At 41.2% G+C, this 23,349-nt stretch overlaps 1 protein-coding gene across 3 annotated transcripts in view; it reads right to left on the reverse strand.

Moving 5' to 3' along the window:
• INVS (inversin) overlaps positions 1–23,349 on the reverse strand; it is a gene marked incomplete at its 5' end in the record, with an annotated part of 59,928 nt that overhangs the window by 30,117 nt on the left and 6,462 nt on the right. For 2 of the 3 annotated variants that reach the window (XM_083709113.1, XM_083709112.1), the window contains 2 exons: positions 13,999–14,165; positions 22,563–22,697. In XM_083709113.1, coding sequence (XP_083565239.1) covers positions 13,999–14,165; positions 22,563–22,668 — 273 coding nt within the window. Of the gene's footprint in view, positions 1–13,998; positions 14,166–22,562; positions 22,717–23,349 lie in introns of those variants that run through there. The other variant, XM_083709111.1, reaches the window with a different exon arrangement.

A 23,349-nucleotide genomic window follows, 5' to 3' on the forward strand; every position in this document is an offset into this window, starting at 1 on the left:
GGTCTGACCAAGGCAGAACAGAGTGGCACTGTTACTTCCCTTGATCTGGACACTATACTTCTGTTGATGAAGCCTAGAATAGCATTAGCTTTTTTTGCTGCTGCTGCATCACACTGTTGTCTGGTGTTCAGCTTATGGTCTACTAAGACCCTCTAGATCCTTTTCATACATACTACAGGCAACCCCAAGTCAAAGTAGAAGGTTGTCATTACTTTCTCCTAATCAGCCAGGATCTAGAGTAACACAGTTTTTAGATTATTGTTAGTTTTTGAACAAGTTATCTGTCTAATTCTTTCTTATAGTTTTGTCCTGAGTGCTGAATGGCTTGCACAAAGTTTACATTTTATCAATTGAAAAAGGTGGCAGGGAGGATTTTGAGCCACTTGGTTGGCTAGAGATAAGAGTTTTAAACCTTTCCCACATCAGTAATTTCTTAAGATTTTCCTTATCGATGGGGAGTTCATTCATTCATTCATTCAGATAAACATTCATAACCATAGAAACCACAGTGAATGTTAACTATCACTTAGTAGGACGTGCTTCCGGTACCATCTTACTCTGGGATATACTTTTAAGAGACTTGATGCTGAATACAGGAAAGTAAGCAGCTACTAATGTTTCTCCCCACAGGTAGCACACTTGCAGAAAGCTTTTGGGCAGGGGTGCCAGCCAAGCAGTACTCAAAATAGAAGAAGGTTTTGCAAAATATATACTGCATCTTAAGAAAGTACTCCAGAGGAAATTATTTGAATTGGGAAGCCTTACCCATAAATACTTTACCACATGTTAAAATCTAGGAAACCATCTGGTGGTAATTAGATTTATTAACCATATATGTATTCTCCTGAAAATGTTCTATTGAAAGGGATAATACTTGCTTTGAAATTAAATCTAGCTACAGGAATTTGGATAAATTGAATAAATATTCCCAGAAAGAAGCAATTTTCTGAATTAAAGATGAAATGATAAATTCTGTAATTAATTAAAATATTTTTAAAGCAAAGAAACTCTTTTCTAATGTCATTACTAAAATCAAACCAAACATAAAACATTAACTTGGTAGATGCAAATTCATTATCATTTAAATTAAGAGATGTTCTTTGCTTTCTATTACTATTATTTTTAGCGCAAGTTTCCAAAATTATGGAGCCTCATCAAAACAAAATGTTTCCATACTTTGAAATAAGAGTTTTCTTGTGGAATATTTTTGTTAAGAAAATGACAGATAAATAAATAGATGGATAATATAAAGAGAAAAAGTAGAATTAAAAATCAAATCTGTCTATCAGTTCTTCCTTCAAGGAGAATCATGCAGTGAGGAGATTATAATAGGATATTATCTTAAGCAGGGGACTGGAATTATTTTACCCTTCAAGTCAAAAGGCATCAGCTAGAGAACTGTCAGTGTTGCTTTGGGGGAGAATGTGAGTTTCCTTAGATATTGAACAAAAAAGGATTGTAGATTTATATTCATGTGGAAGAATTCCCACTGATTTTAGTTTAGCTTTTGAATAAGCATGATAGGAATTACAAAATTAATTTACTGATTTTTAAATACACTCAGTGGAATTAATAAAATAGTAATTATATTTTTAACAATAATGGAAAGAATAGGAAAAAAGACTGAATTGTTCTTGTTCAGTCTGATATAACATCTTGGGAATTACCTAAGTAACAAAGTAATTCAGTGCTTAAGTAACTAAGTGTAGATATATTTCCCAAATATTATCTACACTAATAATATAATATAGAAGATCTACACTGGCTCCTAGCACATTTCCGAGCACAATTCAAAGTGTTGGTGCTGACCTTTAAAGTCCTAAACAGCCTCGGCCCAGTACACCTGAAGGAGTGTCTCCACCCCCATCGTTCTGCCCAGACACTGAGGTCCAGCTCTGAGGGCCCTCTGGCAGTTCCCTCATTGCGAGAAGCCAAGTTACACGAAACCAGGCAGAGGGCCTTCTCGGTAGTGGCGCCCGCCCTGTGGAACGCCCTCCCACCAGATGTCAAGGAAATAAACTACCACCTGACTTTTATAAGACATCTAAAGGCAGCCCTGTTTAGGGAAGTTTTTAGTGTTTGATGTTTTATCATGTTTTTAAAATTCAAATTGGAGCTGCCCAGAGTGGCAGCCAGATGGGTAGGGTATAAATAATTATGATTATGATTATTATGATTGTTAAAATTTTTATTAATTATCATCTTCAGAGTATCGGAGCAGGATCTGGGAGTCTAGGATACAAATCCCCATCCGTTCATGAAGTTTAATGGGGTGACCTTGGGTGAGTCACAAACAGGGTCAATGGGAAGGGGGGAAACCATATACCGTATTTTTTGCTCTATAAGACTCACTTTTTCCCTCCTAAAAAGTAAGGGGAAATGGGTGTGCGTCTTATGGAGCGAATGCAGGCTGTGCGGCTAAGCCAGAAGCCAGAACAGCAAGAGGGATCGCTGCTTTCACTGTGCAGCGATCCCTCTTGCTGTTCTGGCTTCTGAGATTCAGAATATTTTTTTCTTGTTTTCCTCCTCCAAAAACTAGGTGCGTCTTGTGGTCTGGTGCGTCTTATAGAACGAAAAATACGGTACATCACCTTCAGCTCCTTGGAGGAAAAGTGGGATATGAATGCAATAATAAATAAATGAACATACCAAGCCCTAAACAGACTATCAATCTGGATAGCCAGAGCCCCTGAAACTGGAGTTTGAGACAGCTTCTCCTCCAGGCAAATTCCTCTGGGAAACTTGCCCCAGTTACAACAGGGTCCTCATGTTCCCTAGGGCCTGACTAAAGCCACTCTAAGGCATTTGTTGTATCGGATGGATTTCCACTGACATGTCATGTGTGAATGCGTGGATAGAGATGATAGTGCTTCCAATGAAAATTCCATATTGGAAAGCCATCTAATTCAATGGGCATCTGCTTGAAAATATGTATAACCAACAACTGTTGACTTAGAGTCACACATTACTACAAATGTTTTCTGGTTTCATTTGCACAGTACAACCCTCACCCTTCACGCACAGAAACAGGATAAATATTTGGTCATTTTTGGTGATCAGTTTATTTCAAAGAAATTATTTTTCAAATCCGTATACTGCTGTTCTGGCGCAGATATTGGTGCTAACTTCTGAATACAACTGAAAACGTACCCTGTAGTTACTTACTGATAGCATATTATTGGTGTGGTTGTTCCTGAAAATGATCTCATTTGCTTAGAGTTTAGTGAAAGCCACACTGCAGGTCACTGAAGGTGCATGTTTAAATCCACTACAAACTAAGTATGTTTAGAAGTGAGTGACAAGTTGCCAGCATCTTCTCTGTTACTGTGGGATTTTAGGAGGCCAATGCTTTTTCCCTTGACAGAACTGATATAACAAACACTATGGCTTTTTATAAGGCTGATAGAATACAGGACCTTATAAACTAAGTCAGTGATGTCACATGCCAATTTAATAGTGAATATGATTGAATTAGATAACTAGTAGAATTGTAAAGCACCTTCTTTAACATAAATTGCTGCTTAGAAAGTATTCCATGTGTGGCTAATCCTTTTCAAGTCAATGATGGCAACAGCACCACCCATCTTAACAGTGGACCTACGGTAAATCTTATGGAAAGTGCCCTTTTGGCAATGTCACCTTCACCATCCAGGACACCAAAGACAGAACTCTCAGCACACAAAAGAAAACTCAGCTGAAAGGCAATTTTATTAGTCACTTTCCAAGTTTCAAGAGTTTGTCCGTCTGGCAAAGCAACCTAGGCAGCAAACCAGCCAAGAACATCTGCGACTTGGAACCCATTCTGGTGATCAACTGTGGTTTCACTGAAAGCAAGGCAGCATGCTTAGCTGCTCTATGGCTGAAATGTTACAACATTTCTTCTACAAATGCCCACTGAAACCTTAGCTTTGTTCAGTTAGTTTCCATAGGAATAAGCTGAACTATCAAGTGGTGCACCGTGAAAGGGTACATGTACAAGCACAGTAAAAATGAGAGGAAAGAGGCCACTTCTCCGTGTACTTTTCCTCTTTAAACTGAACCTTTGACTTTTGAGCTCACTGAGCACAACTGGTGCAAGAGTTCCTTGCTCTGCTTGTTGTTCAAAAGCATGTGCTGAAATTTATCGGAAACAATTGACTGCTTTCAGTTCAATTCTCTGGCATAATGCATAAAATGTTTTCATTTCCAAGTCATTTTAGGTAAAGGTAAAGGTACCCCTGCCCGTATGGGCCAGTCTTGACAGACTCTAGGGTTGTGCGCTCATCTCACTCTAGAGGCCGGGAGCCAGCGCTGTCCGCATACACTTCTGGGTCACGTGGCCAGCGTGACATGCTGCATCTGGCGAGCCAGCGCAGCACACGGAACACCGTTTACCTTCCCGCTAGCAAGCGGTCCCTATTTATCTACTTGCACCCGAGGGTGCCTTCGAACTGCTAGGTCCAGCGCCGAGGGCCTTCTGGCGGTTCCCTCATTGCGAGAAGTGAGGCTACAGGGAACCAGACAGAGGGCCTTCTCGGTAGTGGCGCCCACCCTGTGGAACGCCCTCCCACCAGATGTCAAAGAGATAAAGAATTACCTGACGTTCAGAAGACATCTTAAGGCAGCCCTGTTCAGGGAAGTTTTTAATATGTAATGCTGTACTGTTTTTAACACTGATTGGGAGCCGCCCAGAGTGGCTGGGGAAACTCAGCCAGATGGGCAGGGTATAAATAATAAATTATTATTATTATTATTATTATTATTATTATTAGGTTGGCAGGCGCTGGGACCGAGCGATGGGAGCGCACCCCGCCGTGGGGATTCGAACCGCCAACCTTTCGATCGACAAGTCCTAGCGCTGAGGCTTTAACCCACAGCGCCACCCATGTCCCCATCATTTTAGGTGCTGTTAATAGTGGTTTTAGTAGGTTTCCTCCATTACTCTTTTAGATCAGTTCAGGCAGAAGCTTCTAAAAACAATTAACCTTCCATGAATTTAAGACACAAGATAAAAAAACACATCCACTTACACAAAAACACTTACAGTAGCTTCTATTGAAATCTAATTCAGAATTATTTCAAGTTAATATCATACGTGGGCTTATTACAAGGCTGACCCAAAGAGAGGTACGACTCAGGACCATTTTGTTGCCGTAGTAAATACACATCATGTTGCCTATTTTTTGCTATGGCAATTGCTTCTGAGCTTATCACTCAATATCACTGGGCTTAACCTATATGCTGGAGGTTTTCCAAGCAGGAGTGATCTTTATACACTTTGGAACACTGACAATGCTTGTCCCTATGCCAAAAGAATTAGCTTATACAGTGGTGCCTCGCTAGACGAAATTAATCCGTTCCGCGATTCTCTTCGTCTAGCGGTTTTTTCGTCTTGCGAAGCAAGCCCATTGACAGCTTAGCGGATTAGTGCTAGAGCTGTCAAGCGGCTTCCAGCGATCAGCTGTTAAGCGGCTTATCAGCGGAACAGCTGATAAGCGGCTTAGCGGCTTAGGAAAAGGGCAAAAAAGCAAAAAAAAACCGCTGGGGGACGCAAGATTTTTTCGTCTTGTGAAGCAACCCCATAGGGAAATTCGTTTTGCGAAGCGCCTCCAAAACAGAAAAACCCTTTCGTCTAGCGGGTTTTTCGTCTTGCGGGGCACCACTGTATATAGCTTAGTGATTTAGGCAGCTATGTGGTAAACTAGGAGGATATACTGGAGGACTCATTTCCCAAAAGTGGCTTCTTCCAAGGCATATAAGTCTACGAATGTTTTTTCTGTGGCCCATGTGACCTGCAGTTCTCACGATAGAAGCAGCTTATTCAGTGGAGTGTGCTGTGAAGTGTATTGGAGTGACTAAGTGGAGTGCCAATGTAAGTCTTGATCCATGTGGATAGAAAAGAATTAGATACTTTCTTCCTCATGGTAGAGAAGTGAATGGAGACAAACTGTCGCAGTTTGTTTAATGACCTGAGCATGGGAGATGTAGATGTAGATCCTCTTTGATGTCCAAGCCCACTTCATAGAGTGGGATGGTTTGAGGCAAAGGTAAGATCATTTATTAAGCCATACAGAAGACCTTGCGGATAAAGATTAAGTCTGGGTGAAAAATTACTTAAGCACTGTGAAAAATGGAATGGTAGACTTTGACAGAGAGATCACTGCATTATGTGGTGGAGATGGCTACTAGGAAAACCACTTTTGAAGAAAGAATCTGGAGTGAAGCCAATATGAGGGGTTTAAAGGGGACTTTTGTAGTGCTTGGAGAATTTTGTGGAGATTCCAGAATGGGAATCTGTGGATTATAGGTGCATTCGAGAGAGTTGTTTGTTGCAAAAATATCTTAAGTAGAAGCTGTCTCCTGATGGGGCAGATGCCCAGTTTTGACAGAGCTAGTAAACTGTATAAGCTAATAAAAATATTTTCCCAGTTGTGTTATTTTAGCATGCAGCCAGAAAGTTTTTCTACCGTTATTCAAGTACCAAGAGCCAGTTCAGTTTTAGCTAAGGGACAGTCAGAGGAATTCGTCTCCAAGAGTAGGACTGCATGCAACAGGATCAAAGAAATAACAGGAGTAGTTCTAGCACTACTGGCTCTGAAACCTTTCAAGTAAACACAACAACCCTAACAAGATATTTTTTGCTCTATAAGACTCACTTTTTCCCTCCTAAAAAGTAAGGGGAAATGTGTGTGTGTCTTATGGAGCGAATGCAGGCTGCGCAGCTATCCCAGAAGCCAGAACAGCAAGAGGGATTGCTGCTTTCACTGCGCAGCGATCCCTCCTGCTGTTCTGGCTTCTGAAATTCAGAATATTTTTTTTCTTGTTTTCCTCCTCCAAAAACTAGGTGCGTCTTGTCGTCTGGTGTGTCTTATAGAGCGAAAAATACGGGTAATCTATTTTTCAGACATGCACAGGTACAGGGTAGCACTATAAATATCAGAAGGAGATTCAATGACTCAATAGTGGTATACTATATTTCAGAAGTACCGCTCTTGGTGACAGTAGTGGCTTAGAGGCCTCCCAGAGTAGAGAAAACAGGCAGGTTTCATTTTTATTGATATAATATTTTGGACAAGGGAATTAAGCCATTGACATATGACTTTAACATTAATTTTCATGCATTAGGAGGGCCCTTAAAAACGAATGTTTTAAGATATCATTACTTTAGAACATTATTGTCCACTGGTTACAGAATCTGTAGGGAACTTTCTGCAATTAGATTAACTAAGGAAATTCCCTGAATGCAGGGCAAGGCTACATGCTGCCAATAAGCACAGAATTCCCAACGGTATGTTTTCTTTGTTAAGCAAGTGGAAATTCAGAAGACATCTCCAAATGAGAAACATGGAGGGTATAGGAAGGTGTTCAATCCTTCCCTTTCTCAACCTATGGGTCCCCAGATGTTGTTGAACTACAATTCCCATCACCCCTAGCTAACAAGGCCAGAGCTCAGGGATGATGGGAGTTGTAGTCCAACAACATCTGGGGACCCACAGGTTCAGAACCACTACCTTAGAAGATGGCCACAAAAGGAAATGTCCAGAGCATGAACCTTCATCATCTGCGCATAGCTTGGGTCTCCCAACACCTGTAGTACCAGGGACTATCTTGGGCAGCTGTGTGCACATGTACATACATAATACTTATTTATCTGGGGTGGCAAAATCCTTTGAGCCACTTGAAAACTTTTGAAGATGGTGCTGCTAAAGTTCTTAAACTGACATACAGGCAAGACCTTCAAAATCTGCCTTTAAATGGAAATATATTTAAAAAGGGAGCGGGTGGCGCTGTGGTCTAAACCGCTGAGCCTCTTGGGCTTGCTGACTGGAAGGTCAGTGGTTCAAATTCCCGCAACGGGGGGGGGGGGGGGATAGCTCTTTCCCAGCTTCTGCCACCCTAGTAGTTCAAAAGCATACCAGTGCAAGTTAGATAAATATGTACCGCTGTGGCGGGAAGGTAAACGCCGTTTCCGTGTGCTCTGGCTTCCGTCACGCCGGAGGCGGTTTAGTCATGCTGGCCACATGACCCGGAAAGCTGTCTGTGGACATATGCCGGCTCCCTCGGCCTGAAGCGAGATGAGCGCCACACCCCATAGTCGCCTTTGACTGGACTTAACTGTCCGGGGATCCTTTTACCTTTTACCTTTATATTTAAATGGTCTTTCCCTCCCTCAAAACAACTGCATGGGTTTTGTCAGGCAATAGTTTGCATTAAGGCTTCTTGATTATGCAACAATTGTAATGAAACACTGCACTGATCTTCTGTTATGGTTGTATCTAATGACAGTCCTACTCAGAATACATCCACTAAAATTAACAGACATTACTAACTTAGGTTTTTTTAATTTCAGTGCTATATTCCAGGAGGATTGTACCATACCCTGTACTAGGTCTCTATTGTCAGCCGATAATTTTCAACAAAATGGACTTGGTAAAGGCAAATAAAATTTGAAAAAGTATATTGAGGGGAGACTTCTTAATACCTTTTAAATGGAAAAGCTGATTTTAAAAATATACCTTTCTTAATGGAATATCTCCTGACTGAATTCCATGAAAACCATAAGAAATCTTTCTTCAAAGAATATCAAATGGGTAAAAAAAGAAAAGGAAATGTTTCAACTACCAAGATGATGCAATAGTGAATTCTTTATGTGCTTCATCGGAGAACACTGAAGTTCTGGGCATGCATTATTACTGCTGAGATCTCTTCAAATAATTATTATTTACAAAAATATTGTAGTTCTTTCTGAAACATCTCCTTCCTTTATGGTTGGTTTTAATATCTTTCAAGTTGAAAACTTTCAAATTTATATAACCTCCATCTGAGTAGTTAAAATTGCTTTTACTTAAGATATAAATAATCAGCCAGAACTTATAATACAAGTTACCAGCAGAGTTTCCTACCAAAAAAGAGAGTATCATTTCAAGTTACACAGGTTCATTAACTACATGGACGTATAATTAAACAACAACAAAAAAGAGGTCAAAGCATACCTTAACCTATTTTACTTCCCCCATCTATTACATTTTCAAAAGCTTCTGTATGACTTCACTCTGCAAGCTGTGAAAGACCAACCATCCACCTTCTTTTCAGTATGAATAAGGTTGACATCTGACAGCTTCACATAGCTGACAGGGTTATACAACAGCCCACCCTCCCTATTCTCAATCCAATTAGACCTCTAATCCTCCAGATGAAAGGCCCAACTACTCACGTTCTTCATGACAACGACAGCTATTGATTATTTGTCACTGCAGCTAACACCTTCTCTGTGGAGGCCACTCTGACAGAAGCAAACCTCCCAAATTAGACAGCACTTTATCTGCCCTGGAGGCCAAATGGCACAACAAGTAAAGGCTAATAAATGGTATAAAAATGAACAAATCATAACATTATGACAGGTTGATCGTTGCCAGTAGTTTCACAACTCAAGCTTGACGCTCTGCTAGACCTGCTCATTCTTTTCTCTCTTCCAATTGTGCTCCAACTTTGACTGAATTAAAGGCCAGAACAATTAAGGCATTTGACCAGCAAGGGTAAGCTGGAATGGAAGTATTGCCAGGGGACACAGATGTCAATAGCAGACTACCCATTTGTCAATACAAACATTCGAGACATGCAAATGCTGATGTCCTGGTTCTCCACTAGGTTGCACTGATGCCCTTCATAAACAGCTCAAACGGGAACTGGTGAAATTAACTTCCCAGACTTGTAATCTTCTGTTAAGAGCAGGATTTTTAGGAATATAAAACGGAGTTTTCATTAAAGACGGAGCAAAACTATTTATAAAAAGAAATATTTGTGACACTTTATAGTTGCACAGTAAAATCTGTGTCAGAAATGTTTTCTTAAAGCCCGAGAAGAAAGATTTATGTATTACGAATGACATGATAAATTTAACCTGTCACAATAAATGACAAAGAAAGCTTGACTATTCTAGGGTTCTCATACCATGCTCCTATAGAGCAATCCTATACAGTGTCTACTAAGAAGGAAGTGCCCTGGGTTCAATGGGACTTATTTGTAGGTCTATAGGATTCCAGCCCTAATTTCTTTTTTAAAAAATCTTTTACTCAAGAAATTAGCAATTTAAGATGTTTTAGCTGCTGCTTCCTCCTCAGCAATACTTAGGTTTATAATGTTTAGACTTCAAAGAGTTACTTTAGACACATCCAAGTGTTTGAGCACATCTAGCAGGATTTTCTGGCTTTTTCTTTAAACATCAGACCCTTATGCCCCATCACAAATGGCTTCTGATATAAGTTTCACAAACTGTTTGCCACTGACTGGGTTCAGTAAACACTTAAGGCTCTTAATATCCTGCATTTTTCTTCCCCCACTTGTACTCTAAACGGGCACATATAGCCCCAGAGACCAAACTTAACTGACCAACTATGAATTCTAAGTTATTGCTGCTAAAGAAGGCAGGCGTGGGATATAGCTCAAGAAATACTTTTCTGAACTAGTACTTTCTGAGTACGAAAAGAAAGAAGTGACTCAACATGGGGAAGGATTCCTTTTTTCTAGGCATGGCAGAAGACAAACAAAAAACAGTAGAGACACTCTGGAAATGCCCTCACTATCAGGGCTGGCACACCTGTGAGAAAAGGTGAGGCAACCATCTCAGATGGCAGGGTCTCCAGGGGCAGCAGATCTGACCTCCAAGGAATGCATCAACCGCTGCTGCTGCCACCGCCGCCAGAACAGCAATAGCTGCAGTGTACTCTGTGGAGGCCGGATATGCCACTTCCTCGGCAACCCTGTATACCTGAAGAAGCGTCTCCACCCCCATCGTTCAGCCCGGACACTGAGATCCAGCGCCGAGGGTCTTTTGGCGGTTCCCTCATTGCGAGAAGTGAGGTTACAGGGCACCAGGCAGAGGGCCTTCTCGGTAGTGGCACCCGGCCTGTGGAACACCCTCCCTTCAGATGTGAAGGAAATAAGTAGCTATCCTATCTTTAAAAGACATCTGAAGGCAGCCCTGTTTAGGGAGGTTTTTAAGATTTAAAGCTGTATTGTTTTTAATACTTGATTGGGAGCCACCCAGAGTGGCTGGGGAAACTCAGCCAGATGGGTGGGGTATAAATAAATTATTATTATTATTATTATTATTATTATTATTATTATTATTATTAACCCCCCAATGCCACCTCTACAGTGGGTTCTTGGCAAATAGGAGGTGCTTCTTCTCTCTTCCCACCCTTCTTCCTGATGTAGATCTTCCCTGGCAGGGCGATGGCATCACTTTGTGGTTTGCCTCAGGTGCCAAAATATCTTGAGCCGGCTCTGCTCCCTATGATCAAGCCAAACATATGTTTTTCTCTCCAGTGTTAGCTGTCGTTCTGCACCTTTGAAAATAAGCTCGCTAGTAAAAGCTTCCCCACTCTTTGATGTCACTGAGAAACCTCCCCACCAAACAAAAGCACTTTTAAAAAGTTTCCTTTAAAAAAGAAAACAAACATGATAAATGAATGACCACATGAGCCTGTATGGTCCCTCTATTTCTCTCCCTCCACCCAAGTGGGGCTGTTAGCAACTTTGATCGGAAGATGAATTAAAACTACCTCCCAAACAGCTGCTTTGAATAAATAGAAATGGTGATTGAGTGTAGGTTTGCCATATTCTAGCCCAGTCTGCTATCCTAATTTGAATGCCATGCAAATTAATTCCTAATTATAAAAATCAGGTTGAGCTGGAAAATGGTTTTTCCACTCCAAATCTTTCCTTCAAAATTTGCTTAACAGCATAAGCACAGATTATTGGGCTCTTCTTAGAATACATGGGAAATATGTAACTGGACTTCCAAAGGATAAATTAAAACATTAAAAAAAAGCATTGTTACTCTAAAAAAGTAATCCTCACCTCTCTTGCATAGGCTACAGTGTCCTTCATAATCAATGTTTCTTTTTTTGTCCTGGACTGAACTTTTCAAAAAAAATCTGTATGTGTATCTCTTTCGGTAATCTTTATTTACACTTTTAAGTGAAACTTTTACCTCTAGAAAGGTATGTGGGGTATGTGAAACAAAGGTCAAAGATAGGCTATACGCAATTTTGCAATTTAACCTGTTGCATTTCTACATGGCAACAGGGTTTGGGCTGGGTGTTCATCAGTATGCAGATGACACCCAGCTCTACCTCTCTTTTAAATCAGAACCAGTGAAGGCACTGAATGTCCTGTTTGAGTGTCTGGAGGCAGTTGGAGGATGGATTGAGACTGAATCCTAACAAGACAGAAGTACAGTAGCACTGCGGCTTACGTTACCCTCGGCTTACGTAAACTTTGGGTTGCGAAAGCGCCAAACCTGGAAGTGTTTTGCCCTGTGCGCATTCGCAGAAACGCTCTACCGTGCTCCGTGAATGCGCAGAAGCACTCCCCCCGGTTGCGGAAACCTCGGGATTCACAACCGGAGGTACCACTGTACTATTTTTGGGAGACAGGGAGTGGGCAAGGGTGGAGGACTCCCTGGTCCTGAATGGTGTAACTGTGTGCCTAAAGGACCAGGTGCTCAGCCTGGGAGTCATTTTGGACTCACAGCTGTCCATGGAGGCGCAGGTCAATTCTGTGTCCAGGGCAGCTGTTTACCAGCTCCATCTGGTACGCAGGCTGAGACCCTATCTGACTGCAGACTGTCTCGCCGGAGTGGTGCATGCTCTAGTTATCTCTCTCTTGGACTACTGCAATCACTCTACGTGGGGCTACATTTGAAGGTGACCCGGAAACTACAACTAATTCGGAATGTGGCAGCTAGACTGGTGACTGGGAGTGGCCACGGAGACCATATAACACCGGTCCTGAAAGCCCTACATTGACTCCCAGTACGACTCCAAGCACAATTCAAAGTGTTGGTGCTGACCTTTAAAGCCTTAAACAGCCTCGGCCCAGTATACCTGAAGAAGTGTCTCCACCCCCATCGTTCAACCCGGACACTGAGGTCCAGCTCCGAGGGCCTTCTGACGGTTCTCTCACTGCGAGAAGTGAGGTTACAGGGAACCAGGCAGAGGGCCTTCTCGGTAGTGGCGCCCGCCCTGCGGAACACCCTCCCATCAGATGTCATCAGCGTTCAACTGAATTTTTTCCTTATCTTCCCAAGCTCCAACTTCACATTTCATGAAACAGCATGTCATTTTATAATTAAACACTTCTAAAAATTAATCTCAAGGTGTTACCAAATGCATTTTTCTCTTTATTTAAATATACATTTACCAGAGCCATCATATGAAATATCTTAATTCTGAAGCACTTACTATACATCTTGCATTTATATTTTTAGTCACGAGTGTAATGCTTAATGCACACATGCTTTTAAGTAAACAACTAGTGATATTTTTAGCATTATTGAACTCCTGAGTGAGTAGCAGATTCTTTGCAAATCTGGAAATAAAGTATTTAAAATTAAGATCCGATTTGTCTGCTAGTGACATTGTCAGCTAAACATCTGGATACAAAGAACAACTTTGTGTGAATTCACAGACTTGTGAAATTTGATAGGTCTTCCACTTTGAACAGCAGACTACCCCGACATATCGAAAACACTTTAAAAAATCCTACTTAAATTTAAAAAGTAGTTTGCCATATGGCATGGTGTGGTAGAAAGGAAGGCTACTACAGTGGTACCTTGGGATACATACGCTTCAGGTTACATATGCTTCAGGTTACAGACTCCGCTGACCCAGAAATATTACCTTGGGTTTAAAACTTTGCTTCAGGATGAGAACAGAAATCGCACGGCACAGCGGGAGGCCCCATTAGCTAAAGTGGCGCTTCAGGTTAAGAACAGTTTCAGGTTAAGAACAGACCTCCAGAACGAATTAAGTTCTTAACCCGAGGTACCACTGTATTTGAGAAAGGGACATTCACAATTATTTTGGATTTACAGTGCTAGTTACACATTTCTTTGGAATCTGGTCTTGGAACATCATTTAGATTGCAATCCTATATACGCAGTTACCCGGGAATAAGCCCCAGTGAACCCAACGAAACTTACTTCTGAGTAGGCATGTGAGATTGTATTGTTACCTTTTGTGCAGCAAGATGGAGAGCTGTTCTCTGGTTAAGGTCGACTTTATTTACATCTATTCCTGTCTTCAACAAAGCCTCAGCACAGTCCAGCCTATCCGCCAACACACAGTACATTAGTGGAGTTCTCCCAAACTGGTCCTCTTTGTCCTTCAGATCGGGATTACCTGTAAGAACAACAAAGTGAATAGCAGTGCTGGCTCTACATAAGTTTTATTAAATATGTACATCTATTGTATATTTTGGGTAGAAAAAAAGTTTGTCTGGTTTCTTATACATTTGGGCAACACTTAAGATCTCATAAACAAATTTGATATGTTTCCTGAGGTCAGGGATCAGATTTTTTCTATCCTGGATGACATTTTTAAAGAAAATGTCAAACAGTCTTTTAAAAACTGCAAAATATGGACAAGGATAGTAGTAGTTGTTGTTGTCTTCTACACCTTTTTCCCTGACAGGGACTAAAAACACAGAAAAAAAGCACCATTAAAAAACAATCAAATACTGATAGAATTTTATATATATATCTACACACACACACACACACACACACACACATTTATACATATGCTATAAAAACAGCACCAGCCCTTTCATTAAAAGCAGGCCGTTCCCAAAAGCCTGTTGGAACAAGAAGGACAAGGAAGGAGCCAGTCTGGCTTCTCTAGAGAGGGAGTTCCAAAGTCTGGGAGCAGCCTCCGAGAAGGACCTTTCTCGTGTCCCCACCAAGCATGCCTGTGAAAGTGGTGGAACCAAGAGAGGGTTTTATCTACATTTAGATACCAATGACAACTCAACCTTTCAAAGCTACACTGATTATCAATAAGGGTTGTTGCTGGCTTCTGAGAATTCCTGAGCAATGCAAGTTAGTTTTCTATATAATTGAAAAGAGAGCACACAAGCTATTTTAAGAGGGAAATATACGGTTATGGTGATATAGAAAATAGGGGTGGTTGGCTTTTGCTGCCCAACTTCCCAAAGGAACTGTCCTCTAAGTCTATGATCTGTCAGAGATGACTGGATGGTGGCAGGATGCAGTGAAAGCAAGGCAAACCTTTATTTTTCTGTTGCAACAGAGTTCCTCCCCCGCCCCGCAAGGATGTAAGAGAGACCAAGAACAAAGTGTGCAGGAACACATTGGCCACCCCTTAGCCCAAGGCCACCCAAAAAGCATCATACATACAGGTGAAACTCAAAAAATTAGAATATCCTGGAAAAGTTCATTTATTTCAGTAATTCAACTTAAAAGGTGAAACTCATATGAGATACTCATGACGTGCAAAGCGATATGTCAAGCCTTTATTTGTTATAATTGTGATGATTATGGCGTACAGCTGATGAAAACACCAAATTAACAATCTCAGAAAATTAGAATATTAAATGAAATCAGCAAAACAAGGATTGCAAATAGAGCAGTATTGGCCCTCTGAGAAGTAGAAGCATGCATATGTACTCAGGACTTGGTTTGGGCCCCTTTTGCATCAATTACTGCCTCAATGCGGCGTGGCATGGATGCCATCAGCCTGTGGCACTCTGAGGTGTTATGGAAGTCCAGGATGCTTCAATAGCAGCCTTCAGCTCTTCTGCATTGCTCAGTCTCATGTCTCTCATCTTTCTCTTGGCAAGTCCAGGATGCTTCAATAGCAGCCTTCAACTCTTCTGCATTGCTCAGTCTCATGTCTCTCATCTTTCTCTTGGCAATGCCCCATAGATTCTCTATGGGGTTCAGGTCAAGTGAGTTTGCTGGCCAAGCACAGTAATCCCATGAGCATTGAACCAGGTTTTGGTACTTTTGGCAGTGTGGGCAGGTGCCAAGTCCTGCTGGAAAATGAAGTCAGCATCCCCATAAAGCTCGTCTGTGGAAGGGAGCATGAAGTGCTCCAAAATCTCCTGGTAGATGGCTGGGTTGACCCTGGACTTAGTGAAGTACAGTGGACCAAGACCATGGCTCCCCAAATCAACACAGACTGTGGAAACTTCACCCTGGACTTCAAGCATCTGGCATTGTGTGCCTCCCCATTCTTCCTCCAGACTCTGGGTCCTTGGTTTCCAAATGAGATGCAAAGTTGATCTCATCAGAAAAGATGACTTGGGACCACTGAGCAACCAGTTGTTTTTTTCTTTAGCCCAGGTAAGACACTTCTGATGTTGTTTCTTGTTCAGGAGCAGCTTGACAAGAGGAATATGACATTTGAAGCCCATCTCCAGGATCCTTCTGTGTGTGGTGGCTCTTGATGCACTAACTCCAGCCTCAGTCCACTCCTTGTGAAAATCCCCAACACATTTGAAAAGTCTTTTCCTGACATTCCTCTCCATGCTGCGGTCATCCCTGCTGCTTGTGCACCTTTTTCTTCCATACTTTTCCCTTCCGCATAACTTTCCATTAATGTGCTTCAATACAGCACTTTGGGAACATCCAACTTCTTCTGCAATTACCTTTTGAGGCTTTCCCTCCTTGTGGAGGGTCTCAATGATGGCTTTCTGCACAACTGTCAGGTCAGCAGCCTTCCCCATGATTGTGCTTCCTACTGAACCAGACTGAGAGACCATTTAAAGGCTCAGGAACCCATTGCAGGTGTTATGGATTGAATAGCTGCTGCACCTTTTCACAATATTCTAATTTTCTGAGATTGTTAATTTAGGGTTTTCATCAGCTGTACGCCATAATCATCACAATTATAATAAATAAAGGCTTGACATATCTCGCTTACATTACAGAAGGAGGTGGTCTGCCACAGAAATAATGGGAGACAGGAGAGAAGCAACACTCTCAAATTTCTGTGGGAGACCCCCTGATCCATGGTCACTGATTCCATTACCTGGGCAGACTGGTCATTCCTTTCAGATAGTAAATACTTTAGTTCCTAAATCTCTTTCACAAATTTACACCTATTGACAGTTGGCTCAACTTAATAGAAACCTGCCAGACTAGATTTGCAGGAAGGGGGTAAACCCCCTAGATTCCAGGCAGTTTTGTTAATGGGAAAAGTGAAAAGACAATTGGAAAGCTTTCCCCATTTCCTCCTACTGAAGTGGAACATTTGAAGTCACTTTGGTAGAGTAAAAATGGCTTCTAGATATGTGTGGTTTATATGCTTATGTATTCATGTTTACCTTCTGCATTTATGAACACTTATTCAATATTTGATACCTTAGAATTCTTATAACAATGGTCTGTTTTGTTGCTAGGGTGGCCAGCAGACTAGAAAAACAGACGAACACAACATGGAATTCTCCCGTACCTTTCGTTAACAGCAGAAATCAGCAGGTAAAGCTGAACATGAAGATAAGGATCATCTGCTCATATCTGCCCATAGAGGGGGAAGTCAGAAATGAGTAACTATAAAATGGCATATTTCAATGTAGCTGCACTATTAAAAATGCAAACAAATAAATCTGTACTAGGTTTTGAAATCATGAAGGATAGACAACACAAAATAGGACCAGTTACATTTATCATTGTCAAGTGGTAAAGCTCTTTCTGGGCTAATATGCTTCAAAGTGGGGATAACATGTCTAAATGTGCTGCAAGGAAGTCAGGACAGGGGACCCTGAATTTTTTTTAAAAGGAAACACAATGGGGGAAGGCTAGGTGGAACCTTTCTCACTAATACAGTGGTACCTTGGTCCTCAAATGAAATCTGTTCTAGAAGCCCGTTCGGTTCTGAAACGTTCAAAAACTGAGGCGCTGCTTCCCACTGGTTGCAAGAGCTTCTTGCACTCAGTGGAAGCTGCGTCACATGTTCGGGTTCCAAAAAGCATTCGAAAATGGAAGCATTTACTTCTGAGTTTTCGGCATTCAAGAACAGAAATGTATGACAACAGAGGTGTTTGGGAACCAAGGTTCCACTGTATTTTAATCTTAAATGTGCAGGGAGGGTTTTTTATGAACAGGTATTATTTAGAAAAAACTTTTATCAATTTATTCTGCTGACTGTGCAAACTGATCTTTAGTGTGTGGGGGGGTTACTATAACTTTTATAGAGCTGAACAGAAGGGGCAAAAATAAAGAGCAGTATACCCCCCCCAAAGATCCAATTAGTTCAAAAAAGAGAAATTTAAAAACAGTGTACTTCATGGTCTTGGTCACAAGAAGTTATTGCAGAATGTATCGTACAATCTAGCATAGGATGGAAACTTAAAAAATAATCACCTTGGCTTGAATCCTAACATTCTTTCTGTGAACATAACAGATTTCCCTCTTCTGACTTCTATTGCTAGTCCTTCTACATGCCCAAAGAATCCATTCCTGGAGTTGAAGAACCTATGTGATAGTTATGGGGTATGGTACAGAGGTTGCAGATGAAGGGGGGAATTAGCAGAGATCGCCCACCCCCTATTATTGTCTGCAATTTATTAATCATCTTAATTGAGCCTTAATTAATTCTTAGTTTAGCAATCACCTCATGGTGATGAACAATTAAAAACAGCAGAAAGAGAAGATCAATTTAAACAAAATTAAAACGATTCAAAATAGACATTCCTCTCAAATACTTATTGATTCAGCTGGAAAATATTATTATTAGTGAATAGAGGAGCAACTTAGGATCTAAGGCATAGTTCATTTCAAGTACTATCTTTCACTATTTATTTGGCTACAAATAATGCAAGTTGTGTATTAAATTGGTTGACTTCTCAGGCTGCAAACATAAGGCCTGAAACAACAGGTCCATGAGCTCTGCACCACTGAGGTGGCATGATTCCTAAATGTGCAACATAATGAATGAAACCTGAAACTTGCATGAGCCTAGGGCTTGCCGGACAGAATGTCGGCAGTTTGAATCCCCGCAACGGGGTGAGCTCCCGTTGCTCGGTCCCTGCTCCTGCCAACCTAGCAGTTCGAAAGCACGTCAAAGTGCAAGTAGATAAATAGGTACCGCTCTGGCGGGAAGGTAAACGGCGTTTCCGTGCACTGCTCTGGTTCTCCAGAAACTGCTTAGTCATGCTGGCCACATGATAGGAAAGAACAATCTTCCTTCATATAGGTGCAGCATGAATAAATGCTGCCTGCAAAAGAAGACTCTTCCTTTGTAGTTGAATCCATGTGACTGGCAGGTGGGAGGAGTTGCACCTGTGTCAAAGTGGTCTGCAGGGGTGAGCGAGCTTTGGATCTGGCCCACCAGCTAAATTCGGTTCTCCAACCATGGCGTGTAGGATTGCAGTTTAGCTCTCAGCCCTGTGAACTATCTATATTATGGGCAAAAATATAAGCCCCCCTCCCTTTAGTGATCTGTAAGCCATTCTAGGAGCTTTTTTAGCTAAATAAAAACAGATTTACATCAGAAAGACTACTGAAATGATGCACGTGAAGTACTTTCAGTATTTGGGGGAAAGCACAATGCAATTAGTAAATGACCTCATTACTGAAATATAAATAAATAAATAAATAAATAAATAAATAAATAAATAAATAAATAAATTGTCCAGTAGCACCTTAGAGACCAACTATGTTCGTTCTTGGTATAAGATGCACACTTCTTCAGATACATATCAGAAGGTATCTGAAGAAATGTGCATGCACACAAAATCTTATACCAAGAACAAACTTAGTTGGTCTCTAAGGTGCTACAGGACAATTTATTAATTTTATATATATATATTTCGACGGCATCAGAACAACACAGCTGCCTACCTGAAACTGACATCAGTACTATTATTGCTATAAGTAAAATCCAATAAGAGCAACTTTAGTGGCTATGGGACTCACGTATAATTCTGAAATTATAATAGAATAAAGAATAGCGTAAATAAAATTCAAATGCCTTTCTGAAACAAGCATATTCTCCATCTTTTTTGTGAACAGCCCTGAGACGTCTGGGTATAGGGCGGTATATAAATTCAATAAATAAATAAATCTTCATAGGCGTTTACACAACTTCCTAAACCTTTCGCACTAATATTTATATCAATATGCACAGCTATAATAGGGAACAAGCTGGAAAATGAGATGTGATTAAATATCTCTATACAAAATGGTCCATCAGTTTGTTGGGATTCACAGAATGCTGTGTAAGATAGTAAGGCTGCACGCTTGAGTTTGCTAGTTGATGCAACAGGCTGATGCAATACTATCTATGGAGGTGCTGGGTCAGAATGACTCACCAGTAATGTGCTGACAGTTGATTGGCTGTCATCGGTTTAAAATGGAAACCTTTCCAGCAGTAAAGGTGATGGTGTAGAGGAGTGTGGTCAGAGAGAAAGAGTCTTCCTATTTTCCTTAAGGTGCAGCCAGGTACTCTGTCTGACTGTATGAACTGCTTCTGTAGATATTTGTATATATAAAGGTAAGGTAAAGGTGACCCCTGACCATTATGTCCAGTCGTGACCGACTCTGGGGTTGCGGCACTCATCTTGCTTTATTGGCTGAGGGAGCCAGCGTACAGCTTCCAGGTCATGTGGCCAGCAGCAGAGCAGCACACGGAAACGCCGTTTACCTTTCCGCCAGAGTGGTGCCTATTTATTTACTTGCACTTAGATGTGCTTTCGAACTGCTAGGTTGGCAGGAGCAGGGACCGAGCAACGGGAGCTCACCCCGTCGCGGGGATTCGAACCGCCGACCTTCTGATCGGCAAGTCCTAGGCTCTGTGGTTTAACCCACAGTGCCACCCGCGTCCCTATTTGTATATATAGCTCACAATAAATAATATTGCACTGAAGAACCTGGAACTCTGAGCATTTCTGCTAAAGCGCCGCGAAGAATTCGCGACACAGTTCTGAACAAAAAACCTTGCTTAGACTACCCAAAAGACCACAATTCAGTAACTTTGACAGTGTTATCATATTTATGCTTTTGGAAGTATTTCTCCCTACCTGAACAGAGCTTCTCTACAGCTTCTATTGTTAATAAGGAAACAGGATACGCACCTCACCATTACAATCAAAGCAGGTTTCTTAGATTGGTAAGGTATTTCTAGGTTATGCTACCAATCTTTAGGCTCCTCTGGCAACATTGTCCTTTATCCAAGTATTAGTGTTTTGAGGGCCCCATTGACTTGGGGTTAGTATGCTGAGGGCTGCATGCCAGCCGTCAGCTGAACTAAAGCCAAAAATGTGCAGAAACAGTAATGGCTGGTCTCATTGAGGCTAGTATGGTGGAAGGCAGCATGACCAGCAGTAGGTAGAGCTACAGCAAATGGCAGGAGGAGTCAATTAATTCTAGTTTTGTCCCTATCTTCATCCCTGTTGAGTTCCACAAGGGCAACATAAGGACTAGCAGGAAGAAGCTGACAGGCAGTGCCGCTCCTTGGAGTGGTTGTAAAGTAGGGGGAACTGGCTGAGGCCAGGCTGACGTCGTCCCTTTCTCTCTACTGGGCAAGCTTCCACCGGTCAAAAAACAAAAGCATTTTTTATGAACTAATTTCGAAGAAAAACCACCACGCTTGTATTATGGAAAGCAACTGAAAGTAATTCCATACATACACACACCCTGACTTTAGAGTAGAGGTTCCCAGACTTCTTTGGCCGACTGCCCCCTTTTCAGGAAAAAAAAATACTCAGTGCTCCCCTGGAAATCAACCTTCTTTAAGCAAACAAACAGAAAGATGCACCAACAAATTTGCATTCTTTGATGTATCTAGATTTCTACCTATGTCCTAAGACATAGTAAAGAAAGACGTTGCTGTAAATAAGACACCTTGAAGCTTGAAATTATAAAATCATTTATTAAAACAACCATAGAAACATCCGCATTACACAGAGAAAATGATGATAACAAAGGATAATATTAAAATAACAAATTACAAATATCACTTCCCAAGCCTGGGTGAACCCCAAAAGGGTTCATTCAAGCCTGGGAAAAACACACAACCAACAGATCCAGGAGAAGCATTGCCGCCATCCTGCAACGGCGCCGACCTGGCGGTAAGTGTCATTGCACAGCAGATGAAAGCTGTAAGAACAGTTCTTCAAAATAAAAAAAAATTCCTTCCAGTAGCACCTTAAAGGCCAACTAAGTCAGTTCTTGGTATGAGCTTTCGTGTGCATGCACACGAAAGCTCATACCAAGAACTGACTTAGTTGGCCTTTAAGGTGCTACTGGAAGGAATTTTTTTTGTTTTGACTATGGCAGACCAACACGGCTACCTATCTGTAACTAGTTCTTCAAAATGTTCTTCTCTTCTATCTTTATGCTTCTACCATCCCCTTATTTTTGTCCCAATGCCCCCCAATTGCACCCAAGGCTGCTACCACCCCCTGGATTGTTCCAGTGTCCCCCAAGGGGCAGTACCGCCCACGCTGGGAAACACTGCTTTAGAGTGTTGCACACAAGAATGGAAAGAGGAAGAGAGAGTTGGCAGAAGCCTACCAATCTGTTCTCTGGTGGGCTGGGCAGGGGATCTTCCTAAGCCACAGAACCAAGAAAAAGCTAGAAACAGAACTGCAACTTAAATACTATTGCTTCTAATGGATTTGAAATTACATAAAAAGACAGGGATGGGGTTGAAAACAGCATGAGGAGAAAGTCAAAGATAAAGGCATAACTAATTTGGAATCTGGAATATATATGTAAAGATTTTAACGTTTAATAAAAATTTGACTCTGAAAAGACAGGGGAAACATTTTACCTGCTATCTGTTTTAGAAGAGCACTCTTATGTCCATTAACAGCAGCGGCGTGAACTTGAGATGCTAGTGAAGAGCCACTGAGCAGCCAAGCCTCAGAAACATTCATACTCTTCTCTGAGAGTTCAGATGTTAAACCTGCATTGCATAAAAACATTATTATTATCATTATGATAACGATGACGGTTACTATAACTTTGTGCAAAAAAGAATGCAGTTTTATTTTCATACTTTAATTACATTTTTTTTCATTTTTCATTTTAGATTTTCAAAGCTTGACTCTTCTATACAAGCTTTACATAGCAATGGATTCACTTCACAGCTACGTAGTTATCAATCGAGAACCTCTGCTATTATTTTAATGCAAACTACTTAATTTGTCCCACAAGCCCACTTTGTTTCAACATACTTGGGAGTTAATTTGAACTCCCATACTGAGCATTTAGGACCAAAAAGAGGCGTTAAATTTGCACATTCAATTCTGTCAGGAAGAGAAAAATAAATGATTTCTACTCATGGCAAACCTGATTCAAAAAGATGCTGCTACACGGCAATATGCTACAGTGGAAAGACTAGCGCTTAGGCAGACAATTTTGTCACCATAGGGAGATGGAAAAATGATTAGAAGTCTTAAAGTCTCATACACCCACATGACTAATCATGGATAAACATTAATAGATATAAATAATAAACCTGGGGGAAATAAGGAAGTTTAAGCAATGTTTCAGCAGAGCCAGCAACAAAGAGCACTGTAGCTATTAGATGCAATGAGAATTTGAGAAGGTGAGCA

Source organism: Podarcis gaigeae, assembly GCF_964106915.1.
Source record: "Podarcis gaigeae genome assembly, chromosome: 13".
Taxonomy (NCBI): domain Eukaryota; kingdom Metazoa; phylum Chordata; class Lepidosauria; order Squamata; family Lacertidae; genus Podarcis; species Podarcis gaigeae.